The following is a 20685-nucleotide window of genomic DNA, read 5'->3' on the forward strand; positions in this document are numbered from 1 at the left end:
TTTTGTAAAAGCGAAAAATTTATTTTTGGAACAAATACCTAAACAGTTGAAATTCAATTTTACTAAGTTGATCGATTATTATGTATACATATAGAAAGTTAACGCAACTTGCCTTAAGGCAAAATTTTACTTACAACTAGATAAAATATCATTTAAGACCTTTGTTGCAACAACTTTGTGACATTTTATCAAGTACATAATAAAGTAATATTTGTGTAAATAAATATATTTAACAAATTCTGTATAACTGGTATTTATCAATTAATCAAATTCTTAACTTCAGAATCAAAACTGTCAATCTTAATGAATTCTCGTCAAGTCTTCAACTATTTTTACAATGTCGTCTACTGTAGCATCACCACAATCACCTGAACCATTATTAAGCATCTACAATATAAAAAATATACTTAATAGAATACATGATTTATAACACAAATATTAGATATGAGAATGTACATTATTTCATACCTGCAATCCAACTGCACACTCCCTCATTTTGTCTCGACTGAGATCTAAGAAACTTTCAATGAGATCACCATCTATAAAGCCTTCGCAAGGCTCTGGTTTCATTTCTGAATTGAAACTTCTCCAGAACGAATGATCGATCTTTCCAACAGATTTTATAACTTTTTTCAATCTTGATTGTAATGTAAGCAAAAAATCATAGAGTTCTTGAGATATCTGAGTCACTAAACCTATAGCTCCCGATACAGTGCCTAAAAACACAGAATAAGCAATATTAACTCATCAATCTATTCGCCTCTTGATTCTAACTTGTATGAATTTTTCAAAATGTATTTTATGATCTTTCATCAAAGCCAAACAAGTTATTCAAATTCAAGGTATTGGGTTGTTCGAATAGTAACTTCGTTTTTTATAGACATTTTGGCACGTAATTTTCGTACAATAAACAAATACTTTGCTACATTATGTATTGGCAGTTTTGATCGAACATCTTTTGTCATATTTCTGGTATTAGCATAATTCCGAGAATATATATTTTTTGGTCGCTGTTGGCAAAAAACTGATCAAAGTGCTTTTTGACATGCTGATTTGAGACAACGCGGTTTTACCGCCGAAAAATTTTTTTAGTGAACGGTACAAATAATGATCCGATGATGGCAGGTCTGGAGAATATGATGAATGTATTATTGGGTCCCATTCAAGCTACAAAAGCTTTTTGCAATTGACCAAACTTATTTGAGGTCTTGCGTCGTCTTGATGCAGGACTATACCTTGACTCGTGGGTTAATTCTGACCTTTTCTATTACAGTATATCATTTAGTTTATCCAGCTAATGACATAAGGCATCCGAACTAACAGTTAAGTTATCATGGAAAAGCTGAAAAATGAACAACTCCTTTAATGTCTTACCAAACATACTGCATCAACTTTTTCTGGCCAATTTCAGGTTTGCACCTGTTGTTAGAAGTTTCTTGTTCTTTGTTTCATGGGCAATTGGGTGTATTGTATTCTTTACATCCCATTTGACATTCCTAGTGACAATTCGTTTCAAAACCTGATAATTTTTAGGGCTTTTCAGAGGCGAATCGCGGACGCCAGTGCGACGACACACGTTTCTTTCATAAGAGCCATACATTAAGTTTCGAGGAAAATTCCAGACCTTTTTTTGAGTGGTCATGAACTGTTGCATTTGATAAATTTTAACTCAATGGGATCTTATGTATTGTTATTCGCCAGTTTGCATCAACTAATGCCTTTCTCGCGTCTTTATCACCTTCAACCGTACTTCTTGGACTTGGTGCATCTTGGACATCAAAATACCAGGAATGAAATTTAGCAAACTAATTTTGGCACTGTCGTACTTAGGGCTTTCAATATCGTACTAAACTGTGAATGCCGGAATTCGATATTTGAAATTTGTAATACCGGAAGATCCCGGTATTAATACCGGCATTATCAATGAAAAATTTTAAAAGTCATATTTTTATTTACCGTAATTGTTATATTGACATATTAAAGTACATATTAATTATTTTATGACATAGAGAATAGGAATTCAAAAAAACGGGCAAGTGAACCATTATATATTAACCTCTAGGTTACATTTTACATATAAAGTAGGCTCGTATGGAATTATATATTTAAGGAAAAAAACAAATTCAATTAATAACTTATATTTTGTTTATTAAAATATGCTTTTAAAAAATATAAACAATTGATTGTTTAATCTTCGAGCGAGGACCGAATTTTAGTACAAATATAACAAGCCGAAAACCTTTTTCTCATTCTACATTTGTTGGCACAATTGTCATAAATAAATAATCCGAGTACATTATTATTCGATATGAATTAGTACTTAGTATAGTGTATTTAGGTTATAATCAAATCATAACTACCTATCAACACATCAAAAAGACTTATAGATTAATGTATTTTCTGATTGTCTAATAAATTAATAAAATAATTCTATATGAACAATTTCTAAGAATCTGCAACGTACGCATAAGAAAGAGGTCATCCACCACCAAGACCAATATTATCATTGATTACCAAACTGTTTATCACTCGATAGCTTGGTCTTGTAAATTTTCGTTATAATGAAATAATAAATAAATATGAATGATAGGTAGATATACAATATAGATAATTATAACGTATCGATTGTATATTTTGTTTAAAAATCATTGATAACGAATTAGATATGAAGACAATGCAAAAGTTTGAAAACTGTGTATGTTTATTGCATAAGTTCAATTTGTAACAAAATACTGGTAATTCCGAAATACCGGTATTTTTGTATAAATACCAATATTGAATACCGGCCAAAAATCGGCGGGGATCCCGGTATTGTAAGCCCTAATCGTACTATCAACACGTCATTTCCATACACACCAGTTAATTTCATTTTGACTTAAACAGTATTTATACCTTTTCTACAGCAAAAGAGTAAAATATGTCAAAAATGCTGCTTAATTCTTTCCGTATTATTCTTGGCACCATCCAAAAACTACTGTGTGTAATTGATTAAAATTTTTTTTTTTACACACAAACTTTAAAATATAAGTTTTCAAATCATATAATAATTATAGGGCTTAAGTGTGATGTTTGGTTCAAAAAAATATAGTTACATTCTAGTGATAAAAAAACGTTTTAAAAAAATATATATATATCTTAAAATAATATTTAAAAAAATAAAGTGTTTTTTCGAACACATTTATAGTATTAGATGTAATAGATATGAATTACGTCTATTAGCATAGTTTTTCATATTAGTGTAAGTCACCTCATAAATCCGACCATGAGTAGAGAATTCTAAAACCATTATCAATTCTTCAAACTTTTCTCCTAATAATATTACAAATATCCAAATTTACGCTTTGCCTGATTATGAGAAAAATAGTAATATAATAATTCTTAAATAAATGATTTTAATAGTTAAAAATACCAAATTTCATCAATTTGATAAGATATTAAAAGGTAATTGTAAATAAAAGTACATAAACCTAAAACTCACAATATAAAACATAATAATAATACAATGAATCAAATATTAATTTATCTAATGATATATTTGACAATTGACTAATGCATTATTTAGCTCATTTAAAACTAAAGATTTTTCTCATTTTTAATCTACTTACCAAATAATACACAACCCGTTGTGGGTGTACAAGTTTCACCTCGATTTTGCATAACAAGTGATCCATGCCTGAAGACATTCACCATATCACCGAGATGGAACTGTGCAGTGTCAGACATTTGTTGTCTTTCTTCATCAGAAGCAGCAGCACTACAACAACAAAATATTGGTTAAATATTTATTTGCAAACATACTACCCATTAAGAGTGTTTTTTAATCAAATTATATACTCTCATTAGGCCACACAAAACTATTTATAGTTAAAAGTAATTCTTTAATATTATTTATAAATATGATTAAATTAATGTATTTCTTGTAACTTTCAAACTGTCCATATAATGCAAATAAAATGTTTATAAAATTTGTAAATTTGCAACTCTGCATACTTCAATAATGCAATTAATAAAAACTTTATTCCAAAAATTTTAAACCAATCAATTAATATAAATCAGATATTTAAAAATTTAGTATGAAATTCAGTACTCTTACATAGACTAATAAATAACTGGTTATAATTGTGATTGAGCATTATTGATCATAACTTATTATAAAGTTATAATTTGTTAATTCATGGCATCAAATTGTTTTAACTATTTTTAGTTGTTTACAAAAATTGTTATTGTTAACTGATACCTGTCCTTCTGACAAACAAATAAATTTTGTCCATTTTCTGCTCCTAAGAACGTATCGTCATCTAATATTTCTACACCAGTCATCCAATTTGGGTCGTAGTCACGAGCTATTTCTTCAAAACTACCCTCAAGTTGCTTATATTGTAATAAAGTCATGGATCTCATTAAGTCACCTACCAGAATAAAATCTCCTTTGGTTTTTAAGTACAAGGCTATTATGTTATTAAAATGGCTACACTCGAGACGTAGTTCTTTTTCTGCTGTCCATTCAAATAATCGTACCTGACAAAAAAGATTGAAGATATTATAATTTTGTATTTAGTGATAATTTTTTAATATCATTTTTAAATATAAATTCCTATTTATAAATACTCACAGTACTATTGATAGTTGTTAATAACTTTCCATTAAATTCAACTAATGTATAACAGGCTCCTTTTAATTCCTTTTCAGCAATTAGATTTATTTTTCCATCCACATAGTGATACATTAAGATTCTGCCAACCTGCCAGTAGTATAATAATTAACTAGATGTAAGTGGCATTTTGCCTTAAAGCAAGTTGCATGAAAATTCCGAGACGTGTAAATAAATAATTGACACGATCATAAAGAACAAGATTTAGCTATTTAAATAAAATATCAACAGTTAAATTCGATACTAAAGTTTGCGTTTTCACTAAAAACTAATCAATGCGATTTTCAATTGAAATCTATCAAACAAACTTATGTGCTATCTGTAATTGTATTAATTATAGTGCACGAAAACGTCCTGTTATTCCAACCTTTAAAGAATTTTTATAGTCAACCACTTTTCGTAGGACTATAGTATTTTATTGTGTTCGTTTAGACCAAAGATGAGCAACCCGCAGCCCGAAGGCTTTATGCGGCCCTTTAAATATTTTTCTGCGACCCGCCAAGCATTTCTAAAATAGAATTTTATTTTTTTCATCAATTTTTTTCCACCAATAAATTAAATATAATGTATTATTTTCTTGTTTCATTAATTTATGATATATTTATTTAAAAATTGAATTGATAGTTCATAGTTTAGACTATGAACTTTTTCGCCATGTTATGTTTCATAAAAAACGGAAAAAGAATTGTAACGGTTGTTGAACATTACCAAAAACTAATCATCATTTATCTGCAATATTCCCGACTAAGAATTTTCAGTTTTTAAATTCTCAAAATCGGTTGGGGATTTTAGCCTAGAACTTAACGAAAACTTTGCCTAGATGAAAAATGTTACACTTATCTGCTGCTAATTGTGACGAAACGGCTCAGCCAATTGTCCCGATAATTAATCAACACGAGTCTTTCGAATTTCATTGAATGACTAAATTTTTAAAATCAGTGCAGCTGTCTTTGAAACGTTGACGAAAGTCAAATTTCGGTTAGCATAATAACACACATACTTCTTGGAATTTTGGTCCTGAACGATTCAGAATGACTTGAAACGCTAAGAAAACAAAATTAACATATAGGATTTTCCAACAAAAACATATACTTCTTCTTTCGGATTTTAATTAGTTTGTTAATTTAACCATAAATATTGCTTTGATATTAAAAATGAAAACGAAACTAATTTCAAACTTAACAAAATATAATAGTAAATTTATCATAATTAATGACCGACCAATGAAAATTTCAATAAGTTGTCTTATTAAATGTTTAAAAAACTAGTAGGTATCGGTATTTTACCTCGAGGCAAGTTACATGAACTTCCCGATATGTGTAAATAATCGATTTAATCAATAAAAAATAAATTAATTTATGAGTGATTAAAAGAATTCCGATTGAATTTATTACACATATTTGAAAACGAACGAACACGTTAACTCTGAGTATTTTCTAAAAGCAAATTTTCAAAAATCAATCACTTTTATAATTGAACTAGTTTCTGTAGGACTTTAATGGTTTAGTATGTTCATTAAAGGACCAAGTGCTCTATCATCATACCAAGTAAATCGCCTAATTTTAATTTTAACAAACGTCAAAATACTACTCATTTTCAACAAAAAAAGTTCTATCAAAATTGGCTTAAATTTTTTTTTCAACTAATCGGTATCATTCCCATCTAATATCTTTCGAACAGTTTTGACTTTTCAAAATCGATTCGGTAGTATGTACTTAAATGTGGACGAGAAGATAATCCACATCGAAATACATCGATCGGCTTTTAAATTTTTAAAATCGGTTCAGGCGTTTTTGAGCAAACGTCGATGAAAGGTCTAATTTTGACAAACGCCAAAAAAACGATACTAAAGTTCTGCAAATTTTGACGAATTTTTTAAATTAAACGACCGTAATATTTTAGTATGATCTATAAGACTATGTTATCTACCATAAAAAAATCATAAAAATCGTCGAAATTTTTTTTTTTAAGAACTTTATTATAAGAAAACGGCCCGCCCGATCTTTACCAAAAACTAATCAGCAAGACTCCCAACCAATATCTTTCGAACAGTTTCTGAATTTTCAAAATCGATTCAGAATTGCGGGCTAGAACGTGGACGACAATTTTTTCACTTTTCTGCGATTTACAAAGAAACGGCTCGGTCGATTATCGTTCAAAACTCAAACGCTAGTCCTCATTGAGATACATCGAATGGCTTTTAAATTTTTGAAATTGGTCTAACCGTTTTTGAGAAAACGTCGATTTACGGCAAAAAATCTGTTCACATACACACACACACATACTTTTTCCAAATTAGGTCTCATTCGATTCAGAATGGCTTGAAACGTCGAAAAAACATAAAATTAGCAAATCGGATTTTTTAATGAAAACAAACTTCTCCTTCGAGAAGTTAAAAATTGGTAATAAATTTCAGTGTTGATCTTGCAATGACCCACAGATTGAATCGATTTATTCTGGAAAACTAACTATCCAACGCTACTAGAAACAAGTAAAAACTCATTATATTAGATAAATTCTCACTTTTAACCCGCCATTTATTTTACAAATCACTATAGGAGAAGCTTACAATTTTTTTTTCTTTTCTACAAATCTTTGGATATTATATTCCATTAGGTCATATTTTTTCAATGCATCTATTAACATGCTTAAAATAATTTTTGATATAAGAAGGAATAATCTTCACAATAACTACAATTATTAGAAAATCTTATTTAAGCAATCCAGATAAACAATTTATTAGTGATTAGTTTTAATTAGCAAATAAAAACGATTTTGTTTCAGTATTGCTCCAGTATCATATCAAAAATGCTCAAAATTACATTGTTAAAAAATTCATAGAAAATACAATATTATAACAATATTTGATTACCTTTGGTTCCGAATCTTCAGGATTTACAAGTGCAGTGCCAACAATGAAATAGGTATTCGGATCGTCACCCAATTTTGTGCTGATTAACGATAATGCAGATTCTGTTTGCATTAACTGCTGTGCATGGAGCACTGTGAAAAAAAATCATATTTAAATTGAATTATTTATGATATTGATTTTCACAAAAATATATGTTGATAATGTTCTATCTTTATCACATATTATTAAGAAATATTTTCAACCAACCTTCAAATGTATTTTGATCCAATATCAAAAGATTATTAATTTCGACTTCCTGTCCAAATTCAGCATTTGGAATTCCTGCTCCAACACCTGGTTTATTTAGGATTAAAGAACCCATTGTTGAACAATGTGTTATATTTTGGGCTTGTGTTGATGCACTAGCTCTGGTCGGCGTGAGACCGTTTGAATCCGCCACATCTACCCTGGTTGTAAGGACACCAAAAGTCTGGCAAAATATTATTTGTCAGTATAGTATGTATATAGACAAAAATATGATTTATTTGGTAATTATTTGTATATTATTTAGTAATGTTAAACAATTAGAAAAATGTTATACCTGTGAAGATTCTTGGTAAGCAATCTTCCTAGGTGTTTCTCCTAATGGCACTGTCCGTATATGAAGTTTTTGGATCTCATCAATTGTTCCAATAGTTATAGTACTATCTGTAGCTAAAGCCAAGCTAAAAAAGCAAGAAAAAACGATTAATATATCCACATTGAAAAAAAAACTTAAAAAAAAAAATTTAGATTTAAAGGCAGCACTATTATAATAATATCTATAGGATAATAAATACAATATTTGAAAACAAAATAAATGATTTTTTTTTAACCAATTTTAGCACATATTTTATTTGTTTTCAATTTTTTTATTTCATATTTTATTTCTATCAGACAAAAGATAGCAATACAAGAAATATATAAATGCACAATACTAAAAATATACTAAAAATTCACTGAACACACTAAAAATAGTTCATTATTAACTTCTTGGAGAAAAAGTTTGTTTCCGCTAGAAAATACGAATTGCTACTTCAATGTTTTGTAGACATTTTCAAAGGTAGCCAAATTTCAGTTCATATTGATTGATTATGTCTTTTATATACACATTTCGGAACAGTAGCAACTTTCCTTGAGGCAAATTGCTACTTACAAGTAATTTACAAAAAAAGTATTGTCAAATATTAAATAAATATATGAAACAAACCTGTCAGGATATGCATCAGTGTTAAATGAACACATATGATTGACTTCCTTCATATTCACGTTTGAAAAAACTAACTTATGATTTGATGAATATATCACTGTTGGTCTATCAGAACATGCAAATACATTTGTGGTAGAAAAAGATCTGCAAATAAAAAATGATAGAATGACGAAAATTTATAAAATTAGATATAAATACCCTAGATAATGATTTGAAAAGAGCAAAAAAATGGTTATCAACATACAACATTTCTTATATATTTAGTACATCATCAACTTACTTGAAAGTCTTCAACACTGTGGGCTGTGTACCAAGCGTCACTTTTTTCTTGTTTGTCAATACTCCGGAGTCTGAATCCAAAAAGAAATACTGCATTGATCCATCTCCCAGCGCACAAAGTAAATAGTTTATTCCTTCAAATGATGCCATTAATATAGATCTTGGTATGATTTCTGAAAAAATAATTACGCAAGAATTAACATAACTATAATATATTTTTCCATAAGTTATTCTTTATTATTAGCCAATATTAATACTAAATAGTTCAGTTTTACTTGTAAATATTTGGATAATTAGTGTATGTACTTATGGAGTTCTAATCACAAAATAATTGGTTGTTTTTATTAATAACAAGAGTATTAGGGCTTGACATACGCAGAAATATCAAATTCAATTTAAATAAAAAAAAAAAATCATTACATTAAATGGACAAACATCTCATGGGTTTTATTCAGATAATAATACTTAGCCATTTGTTAAGCATACTTATGAATAAAAAGAAACACAAACTACAATTATTGAAATTTTAAAAAAAGCAGAAAGCAGTGAAATAAAATACCAATTCTTAGTCACAATTGGTTAAAAAGGTCAACAAATGCACCAATACATGGTTAACAAAAAGCATAAATAAAATAAAAAATTACAATATAAGGCACTAAAATAATTCCAGTGATCACACAACAAATTTATAAACTATATATCTTTCCACAATTTGGATGTAAAACTCCGAATGTATTACTTTAATATTGATTATCATACCTCCACCCAATTTGTGATGATACAATTCCTCCAAATTTGGAAGCCGCAATATGATTGCTGAAATATCTGTCCACAGTCCAACCGCGACCAGTTTTGATTCATCATTAGTATCAGATAATGGTGTTATATCTAAGCAAGCAACTTCATGCTCCAGAGTAACTTGACTGTTGACAATAATATATATATATATATATATATATATATATATATATATATATATATATATATATATATATATATATATATATATATATATATATATATATATATATATACAGTAGAACCTCGATTATCCGGACCTCGGTTATACGGATTTGCGATTATCCCGACGTAATCGCGTCGGAACTTGCATACTTCTGATGTGCATATATACATTAATACATTCTCTGTTTTGACCTGCATATATACATTTTTAAAGGGTGGTGTTATCCCTTAAAGATAAAATAAATATTATAGAATCATTAAAAAAGGCGAATCCGGCCGTAAGTTAGCTGATAGGTATGGTGTAGGTACATCCACCACTATAAGCGATATCAAAAAGAATGCCGATTCAATTTTGTAGTACACTTGCAAGTTAGATAGTAAAGAGGGTAGTGAAAATCGGAAAATGGTGAAGAGACCAAAAAATAAACTCTTAGAAGAAGCTCTATATTGTTAGTTTTTACAAAAACGACCAACAAATTATTTGTAATCAACTTTTCTTCTTCATTGATACTTTACGTACAACCTGAATATTTTAGCTCATGTTAATATAATATGTATAATGTAATCTAAGAAAATATGTAATTGTTAATTTTCTAATAAACATCGATATCTATATCGAATTAATTTTCTAATAAACATCGATATCTATGTATGCATTTGTTATTTTTGATAAACAAAACATTATTCTTCATAATTTGAATTATCGGGATTTTCGATTATCCGGAAGCCTATCGACAACAATTAGTCCGGATAATCGAGGTGCTACTGTATATATATATATATATATATATATATATATATATATATATATATTCAAACGGTTCTCATATTTGTTCCCGTTCGGTTCTCAAAAAGAAATGAGACAAAAATTCTTACAAAACTTATTTTGCTCATATATATGTATGTTTATCACAATAATAAGAAAGTTTAATAAAAAATAGTTCAATTATAAAATACAAATAGTATATCAAACAACGCCGCATAAATATTTTTAACAGGTTTAACATAAAAGCACTATGATTTCTATAAAATATTCCAAATAAGGTTATTTTCAGGATCCTAGTAGTTGAATTTTCAACAAAACAATGTTGTCACCCGCTGAACGATTATACCTTAACCAAGTTTTTACATAATTATCTAGTTTAAATAATTGATGTGGTGGACCATTCATTTTTATAAATAGAAGATTTGCTAGATTGTCAATGGCTTAACGTTTGGTACAACAAATTTGACACGTTCCAGAAGTTCAGGCACATCTAAAGCACCTTTCACAATATTTTCTCCATAGCAGAAGATAAGGTATTTTCTTCTAGCATCGAGTGGCGTAATGTTAAGATGTTGTACATTTGGAACCGACTTACCTGAATATTGTTCTTGTATTTGCAAAATCTTACATGATTGACAAATTTTTTCTTAATAATATTCATATTACTGAATCCGCGCTCACACTCTGCGGAACTGCACGGTACAATATTTATATGTCGAATTAAAATTTCTATATCTTCAGGAATTACTTTACTTCCAGTATCAATATAATCTCTAAATGTATTGATAGATCGCATCAGTGATGTTGAATTAAATCTGATACATACTGACTGGATTTCATTTTCTCCATAGCCAATTCCAATATCTGCTGGCCGCTGCGTTATAACTAATACTCGAAATTCACTTATTAAATCATTTTCTCTGTGTAGTCTTCTAGTAATATTATTAATTAGACTTACAAGAAATTGATTTCTATAAATAATAGTAAATTTTTTTTTATCTGTTAAAGTTAATGTTTCTAATTTTATCACTTGAATAGTCTCTGATGCTTCAAAGCGTTTGTATCCTTTTTTAACGTCTTTTAGTGATTTCAAATAGCGAATTGCTCGGCGGATTATCCACATATATTATCGTGATATTTTTATTGTGTAACGCTTCAGACAACCGCGGGCTGCTTGCATTTCGTCAAAAATTAGAAAAAAAAAAAGCAATCCTTTCTAATTTTTTTAGCTCAAAAATGATTTGCAGGAACGACGTTCAGGCGTGTTCCGGTTCGACAACACCACTGAATATGTATATATATATATATATATTTTGTAGAGTTTCGAACAAGAATCCAAAAATAATACAAAATAAAAAACAAGAAAAGTTTTTTTAAAAAAAAAAAACAATTTCTTTATTTAATTATTTGTTTATTGTCGACGTTTCGGAACTAGGTACGTTCCATCTTCAGGACATCTGTCAAGAGACATGATCTTGATGAGATTTTAGCAAACAATATGTTTAGGAAAAGAAAATAGATTTTTCTTAAATAATGAATTAATTGTAAAAAATATAATAATGTACAGAAATATGATAATATGTTCAAAATAAAAATGATAAAAATAAATGAGTGGATTATCAGAACAGGATATTAAACATAATAGAAAATTTTTTGAAAGTTATGGAAATTTTTTAGAAAAGGTTAATGACAAAGTTGAATTAATTACCTGTATGTTTGAATATTTGTTAGCACTTTTTCACTAAACAAGCTTTTTTAACAAAAATGAATTTGTGAGTTAATTTTCCGCCGAATAATTAGATTTTGTAAATCAAAATTACTAAAAAATTTGTCTTTTTTAAAAATTATTATTTGAAAACACAAATAATATTGTTCTCTGGATGTTGTTCGATTGGCTTTCGAAAATTAACTAATTCGAAAGCCAATCGAACAACATCCAGAGAACAATATTATTTGTGTTTTCAAATAATAATTTTTAAAAAAGACAAATTTTTTAGTAATTTTGATTTACAAAATCTAATTATTCGGCGGAAAATTAACTCACAAATTCATTTTTGTTAAAAAAGCTTGTTTAGTGAAAAAGTGCTAACAAATATTCAAACATACAGGTAATTAATTCAACTTTGTCATTAACCTTTTCTAAAAAATTTCCATAACTTTCAAAAAATTTTCTATTATGTTTAATATCCTGTTCTGATAATCCACTCATTTATTTTTATCATTTTTATTTTGAACATATTATCATATTTCTGTACATTATTATATTTTTTACAATTAATTCATTATTTAAGAAAAATCTATTTTCTTTTCCTAAACATATTGTTTGCTAAAATCTCATCAAGATCATGTCTCTTGACAGATGTCCTGAAGATGGAACGTACCTAGTTCCGAAACGTCGACAATAAACAAATAATTAAATAAAGAAATTGTTTTTTTTTTAAAAAAACTTTTCTTGTTTTTTATTTTGTATTATTTTTGGATTCTTGTTCGAAACTCTACAAAATATACACAAATCCAAGACTCTACCATTCAATATATATATATATATATATATATATATATATATATATATATATATACTAGCAAACCCGACGAACTCCGTTTCGCCACCAGATGGTTTCGTGAGAAAGATGAAGAAATTTTTTGTTTGTTTTATATTTGAAAAGGAAAAATTTGATTTTATTATACAACAGTAATAAATTTATTTCGATTACAAAAATGAAGTGTTTTTTAGTTGAACTTCTCTAAGTAAATGAAAGTGAATCCGCAAATTATCCGTTTCATTGAAGTGCTCTTTGGTAAACCACAATTTTTGTTTTTTGGTCTGACGTTAACACAAACAAAGCGGATGGTTTTCCAACTCGTGAACAGGCAACGTATAACTGCCCATGTGAAAAACAATGATTTTCTAAATAATCTATTTGAAATTTATCCCGCAAACACTAAGCGATTGGCCTTGCGACTTGTTATTGCGAACGCAAGGCGAACTGGAAATTGCAATCGTTTGAAGTCAAACGGAAGACCAGTCGGAATCATTGGTATGTCACCAAATCGCCAGCAATTTTTGATTGAATGGTAAAATTCAGTGCGTGCACATCATTATTCTTTGCGGCAAGAATTGCTCGTTGACTTAACCAAGAATAATTCTGATAATTCTCACTAATGTCATTACTCGAATTTTTAATTACGGTGCGTGAAGTTCTAGCAGCTTTCATTAAGGCACGATGCCATGCACAACTAATTTTCTTAGCTATAAATCTTGCGCAGCCCGAGACCTTTCCAACGAATGCAAAATTGTTGTAATCGGTTCGTGCGTTCTGGAGTTATTTCGTCAGGAAGGAAAACCCGACTTATTTTTATATATATAGAAGATATATATACAGATGCTATATTACTATATTAATTTTTTATCACTTAAAAGTACTGACCTTATTTTCATCAAATGTCCATCACCGATTTCTAAGTAATATATATCACATCTAGAAGCACAAACTAACTGTGAGTAGTTACAAGAAACTACACCAATACTTTGCCCATGAGCTGGTTTCCACTCTGAAACCAAAGAAGATGACTCAATCGAGACTAACCGAACTGCCTCTGTAGTAACCTACAAAAAAAAATTTTGATAAATAAGCCACAAAAAACACAAAAGCATATGAAATTGAGACATTAATAATAGCATTCAATAGATTAGGTTTATTGAGTTAATTACTTGTATAATCTGATTGTATTTGACATTTGCGCAACAAAATGTTTGCTGATCGCTGACAAATCCTTGAATTTCAGTTTCTTCAACTTCTTCCCCAGACAAAGTCAAAATAGTTGTTTGACCAACAAATGACAAAATTAATGTGTCATGTTGAGACAATGTATTTTTATTGATATTTGATGTTTGTAATGCCCATATGCCTTTTATTCCTGACAAATCAATTGAAGCATGTTCTTGTATGCCTATACCATTACGTATTATGCGTAATGTTCCCTCTTTTAAGGCACCTATAAAAAATAAATACATGCAAATATTATTAATATCTTAATTTCTAACAATATCTGAGAATCAAAAATTTATTCAATAATTTTATTAATTAATATAAGAATTATATAGAATTTATATAAGATATTAAAATATATATACGATTGATGCATTTGAATTTTTAGTATAAGTGTACAGCATTAAAAGATTATTTTAATATTTAATTTAATTGAAGTTTGATCACGTTTTAAATATATATTGCAAAAGATATAAGTAAATATTAGGTGCGCAACTAAGTTCTCACTGTTTGTCAGTACATGGCTCTAGCAGTAAGGGTTGGTCGATTTTGACAAATCCAAAACGTCTTGAATCAAGCTTAGACATATGGTAAACAAACTACTGCGACACATAAGTGATTTCGTTTTTGCATTATATACTTCTGGTTAAGTGAAGAAGTCTAATTTTATGCCTTACAATCGTCATTTGCGGGAAGTGTAGATTTCCTTCTTCCATTCAAAAAAAAACGACAGCTCAAGTGCATTGAGAGCTACGGAAATGCTGCTCTGAGCAAAACAACATGCTGTAATGGGTTTCGTCGCTTCAAAGATGGTGATTTTGATGTTGACGACCGCCCTCGTCAAGAAAGGCCCAAAACCTTCAAAGATGATAAATTGAAGGCCTTGCTTGAAGAGTATTTGCGCCAAACTCAAAAAGAGCTTGCTTCAGAATTAGGAGTTACCCGTCAAGATATTTCCAAGCAATTGCACGGGTTGGGGATGATTCAAACTTGAGTTCCTTGTGAGTTGAAGCCAAGAGACGTCGAGCGTCGATTTTCGCCAGTGAACAGCTGCTCCAGCGTCGAGAATAGAAGGTTTTCTTCATCGCATCGTGACAGGTGATCAAAAATGCATACATTGCATCAATCCAAAGAAGAGAAAATCTCGGCTCTGTCAAATATTCACTGCGAAGGTTATGCTCTGCATATGGTCAAACCAGGTCGGTGTTATTTATTATGAGCTGTTGAAACCAAGTGAAACCATTACTGGAGAACAGTATCATACTCAATTGATGCATTTTAGCCAAGCACTGCGCGAAAAACGGCCACAATACGACCATAGAGATTTTACTGCATGACGACGCTCGGCCTCACGTTTCCAAGCCTGTTAAAACCTACTTGAGAACGCTCAAATGGAAAGTCCTACCCCACCCACTATATTCCCCAGATATTGCACTGTCGGATTTTTACTTGTTCCGTTCGATGGCACATTGCTTGGCTGATCAGCAGTTAAACTCATATGAAGACATCAGAAAATGACTTGATTCGTATATATGAATATGGATGATATGGAATTATACAAAATGAAATAAGGTTTTCAAAAGTGAAGCGAAACTTTTTCTTACCAGAACACGTTATAATTTGCCCTTGACCCTGTCTTTCTAAATCAACTATGCACATATCTACAATAGGGCCCAAATTAGTAAATGTTTCCATTGGTTGAACATAGGAACCACGTTCATCAGCAGTAGCTGACAATTTAACAAGTTGCGAATCTCCTAAATGACTTCCAATAAACAGAACAGCATTGTCAAGATAAGTGATACATTCAGGTATTGATATTTCACCTAAAAATGATAAAATCTATAAAATAACATACATGCATTGGCAAAACTTTAACTATTCATTTGGACATTTGAATTATTAATTTAAAAAATAATAGTTTACCTAATAATTCAACTTTCAGATCTTTCACATACGGTTTTCCATTTGACCTCTCTTCTGTTTCAAGAAATAACATAAATAAATGTCCTGCCATGTCCCCAAGTAAATACCTTGTTCCTTTTGATTCCACACGTGCGTAACATGTTATAGAACTTTGCTGCGTTATTGCAAATAAAGATATCAAATCAAATATAATTATCTAAACATTTCAGATTTGTTCAATTATAACAAGTATAATTTTTTGAGAATCAACACATTGTTTATATTTGTTTTACATATTGATCAGTAGTTTTACCTTTTTGTTTTGATATAAAAAACATTACAATTATTTATACATATATACCTTTATTATGGGTGGTGCTATAGCAACATAGCAAGTTCCGTCATGATAAACAATTGATTCTTGACCTATTACAAGTGCACCACCTAAAAATAAATAATTTAGAGCACAATTTTCTAAACAAAATTTATATATATAATCATATAAATAAATAAACACATATTGAAGTCCAAATATACAAATTATTGCACAATAATTTCAATCGAGATTTGTCCACATTTTCTTCTCAAATTTATTCAATCTTGTAGCATCTAAATTATTAAAAAGTTAAATAATTAAAATATATTATTGAAAGTGAAAATTTATATTTAACCCTCCGTCGGTCGGATATTTATTTACCTTCGAAATTTTCATATGTGTGCGTGTAAATACTAACATTCATGTTACAACACAGCAAAGAATATATAAGACACAGTTTGAATTGAAAATCCCAGAAACAGGACAAAGACTGGTTTACATATATCAAAACGCGTCATATTTCATACAAAACGTATGGGTGGTCTATACAGACCACTCTGACTGTTCGAAGTATAAAAAAGTTAATATCCTTATAATTATCCTTCTGTAAATTATTTCATCCTGATTTTTTCATTGATCGACAGCTAATGGAATTTTAGATAAAGTCAAAAAATTTCAAGTCGATAGGATTACTAGAAGTATTTTTTTTTTTAAATTGATGTTGAAGAAAGTCTGGCCAGACCACCCCGACCGACGGAGGATTAATATCTTTACAGATCTTCTGCTTCATCTGAATGAGATAACGAACAAGTTTAAAATGAAATGACTCAAAATTTTTGATGATCAATATCTAGGTAAACTCCTAAATTGATAATTTTTGAATATGATCAAGTTCTATCATATTTTATCTTGCGTAAATGCGTATCTTTTATTATACTTCAATTACCAAACATTTAGATAACCAAATTGTGTGAACCAAAACCAATAATTGATATCTGATAAATCAATTATTTACTTGATAAACTTGCATGAAACTAAACAGAGGTAACCCCCGCGTAACACGGTACTACTATAACACGGATTTGCTCTAACACAGTTTAAGAATTGATGCCATTTCCCTTATAACACGATACTTTTAAAGCACGGTTTCGCTCTAACACGGTTTCAGACTTGAGCAAAACTCTAATAAAATAAAAAATATAGTAAAATCTATGAAAATCAAACTTTAATCTAAAATTAGTAAAATTGCAGCACAATAGCTCAATAAATGTGTGAAACTAATACAAAAGATAACTAATATTTCATACTTATAATTCGAGTGCGTACGTTCTATAGATAAATATTAGGCTTACCCGAACAATTAGTCTATTAGTCTTAAACAAAGATCCTTTGAATAAAATGAGCATAAAATTTTAATAAAGATAACTTTGCATGCGGTAAATATATAAGTATCTTTTCGCTAAAAGCAGCTAATTGCGAATATAATTTTTTTTTGCAAAAAATTATGCACAGATCTGTAGGTAGTACAAAAAACTGCTCAAAGGATGAGGATATCTTGCAAAAAAAGGATAATGTTGGATAGCACTTACTAGTTAATTATGACAAAAAAATCATAATTCATGTAATGTATATTACTTCTTAAAAAAATTGATAAATAATAAACAAGATTTATTATAAAATCCTGATATAGAGCATGTTTCTTTGAATTCTTGGAACGTAACCCCTCTTTTTGTACTAGTTTTTTGTCCCGTATAACATATATTCGCAAAACATGCTAGTTTTTTGGAACGTATCTACCGTGTTGTACGGGAGTTATCTGTAGTGACATTTTCACAGCTTTTACTTTTTAACATAAAAGCTTCACAGCAATTAAGACTCTTCGTTGCATAAAATCAGCAATAGTATATTAACTATAACTGTTATTTACCAAAGGGTGAAGGAACAGGAATTAGTATGCTAGCCTCTGTTTCGACATTATCCTGACGCCAAGGAACTTTCATAAATTCCTTTTCCTTCAAATTTATTTCTAATGTTTTAATATGCCTCCCATTCATATCCTGGTGAATTACTATTAGTGTAGGATTAGCACAACCATGTAAAAATTCAACGTCTTGTACCTGCAGTTCGTCCATTCTGAAGAGTTTGATAAAATAGATAAGTGAGTAATACGTGCTGATTTGATAAGTGTTAGTAAATTCAATTGACTCTAATACTACGAATTAGTGAAAAACACCTGGGTAACTTGTTGAACCTTCAAGATTAATTATAATTATTAGTTTTCTAAGATATAAAATTGAATATGGAAAATTGCTTTATCAGCTGTTTCCAGGAAAATTTATTACCTTAAACTTGTAGCGCGTAATTCACTAGTATCTTTATCCAATGGAATAATTTTAAATAGTCCATCATAAAGTCTCAAGCCAATTACCCGTGCTTTTGGATCAATTACACCTAAAATGCCAGTTTCTGCCGGTTTTCCTATTTTATCCGATACATTGCCATGGGCTTTTGTTATAATAGAAATATTGTCTCCTTCTCGTACACATTCTAAGATCATAGCATTGTATCGAGAAGTCAAAACAAATATTAAGTCTTTTTCTTCTTTCTGAAAGTTGACACACATTTATACATTAAAACATCTCAAACTGGAACATAGTAGCCAGTACAAATTTTAAATTTATGTTACCTCCGCCAACATGCTTTATTATACATACTTCACAAGACAGTAATCTAATCAACATTTCAACTTTAAATAAATATGTTCAACAACTCAAGCAAATTCATAAAAATATGTTCCATGCACATTGATTAAAACTAAGCTATATTGCGAATAAAAGCCGGTATAGATCTACTGCCTTGCACAAATTACCTCCGGTCGAAATAACTTCAAAACCGATATTTTCCCATAAATTCCAACTTCTTTCATAGGCTTCAAACCTTCGGGAGTAACCAAATGGACTTCTAATCGTGTGTTTTTAGCAATAACAAGATTTAAATCTGTTGGTGAAGTGAAATTTCCTAAAATTGATAATGAAAATATTAGGGTTATCTGCAGCAATCTTTATTAAATTTACCAAACACACGAATGTTTACCAGTGACGCACGCTTTTACGGCAGTAGCTTTTTGAGCCGTAACTACGTAATGACAAGCCATTATTTTGTTTGTTTACCACATGAGATTTCTTTAACTTATTTTATTAAACTTTATGTTTTCTTCTTGATTCTTTCACAACTATGACCATAGATATAAATAACGTAGAGTGATTTTATTACAAACAACAAATTTCAATCTTTAATCTTTCAGCAACTTCACCGAGCTTCAAGTCACGGATAGATCTTGTAGATGACGCTGTAAATAAATATTTATATATGCTAATCGAAAACACTTTTTCACCAAGAACAATTTTGGGTAGTACTTATAAAAATAAATTTTGTAAAAAAACATAAAACTGTATTCAAAAATTGATCTTTTATAAAATCGATATGTCATGACGATTTATTGTATTTTGTTTTCTCTCGCCGAAGACAACCACAAATTCATGGCAAATTCGTGTTGCCATAATCGATTATGGTTTAAAAAAGATTGAGTTGTGAATATCGGCCAAGAATAAATTAACAATTAACCAATTAATATTCAAACAAAATACTAAATTAAATATTCAAGTAAATAATACAGAGATAAAAGCTTTACAGCAACTAAGACTCTTCGTTGTATAAAATCAGCGATAGTATATTAACTATAACTCATAGATAAAAAAGTATAAGCATAGATAAGTAAACATAAGTATAAGTATAAGTAAGCAAGAGTGAATGAATAGGTATTAGTATACTCTTCTTTTATCTATGAGTATGCTAGCCTCTGTTTCGACATTATCATATATTAGATAAGATAAAAAGAAATATAGCGGCAATTAACAGAACCTTTAAAAAAGATC

The 20685-nt window shown here is 29.4% G+C and overlaps 1 protein-coding gene across 1 annotated transcript; it reads right to left on the minus strand.

The window, feature by feature from the left end:
- Positions 1-255: 255 nt before the first annotated feature.
- On the minus strand, positions 256-20066 carry LOC113363624 (DNA damage-binding protein 1-like). The gene is made up of 20 exons (XM_026606117.1): positions 19844-20066; positions 19620-19768; positions 19093-19355; positions 18678-18883; positions 16796-16878; positions 16456-16609; positions 16134-16355; positions 14472-14755; positions 14188-14366; positions 9790-9953; positions 9032-9203; positions 8752-8895; positions 8104-8227; positions 7770-7992; positions 7524-7654; positions 4613-4741; positions 4238-4518; positions 3606-3754; positions 469-716; positions 256-387 (listed from the first exon to the last, which is right to left on the minus strand). The coding sequence occupies exons 1-20, from the start codon at positions 19902-19904 to the stop codon at positions 301-303; spliced, it is 3453 nt and encodes a 1150-aa protein (XP_026461902.1). The 5' UTR covers positions 19905-20066; the 3' UTR covers positions 256-300.
- Between the last annotated feature and the right edge of the window lie 619 nt (positions 20067-20685).

The sequence above is a fragment of the Ctenocephalides felis genome, unplaced genomic scaffold (assembly GCF_003426905.1).
Source record: "Ctenocephalides felis isolate EL2017-DRISC unplaced genomic scaffold, ASM342690v1 CF-g0.4_SCAFFOLD_00333, whole genome shotgun sequence".
In the NCBI taxonomy this organism is placed as follows: Eukaryota; Metazoa; Arthropoda; class Insecta; order Siphonaptera; family Pulicidae; genus Ctenocephalides; species Ctenocephalides felis.

Excerpts from the sequence above, each read along its gene's own strand:
- LOC113363624 (XM_026606117.1), bottom strand. The coding sequence starts at position 19,904 with ATGGCTTGTCATTACGTAGTTACGGCTCAAAAAGCTACTGCCGTAAAA. Across the intron at positions 16,610-16,795 it reads TAGCACCACCCATAATAAAG|CAAAGTTCTATAACATGTTA; the intron begins GTATATATGTAT and ends GCAATAACGCAG. Across the intron at positions 8,896-9,031 it reads ACAGTGTTGAAGACTTTCAA|ATCTTTTTCTACCACAAATG; the intron begins GTAAGTTGATGA and ends TTTTATTTGCAG.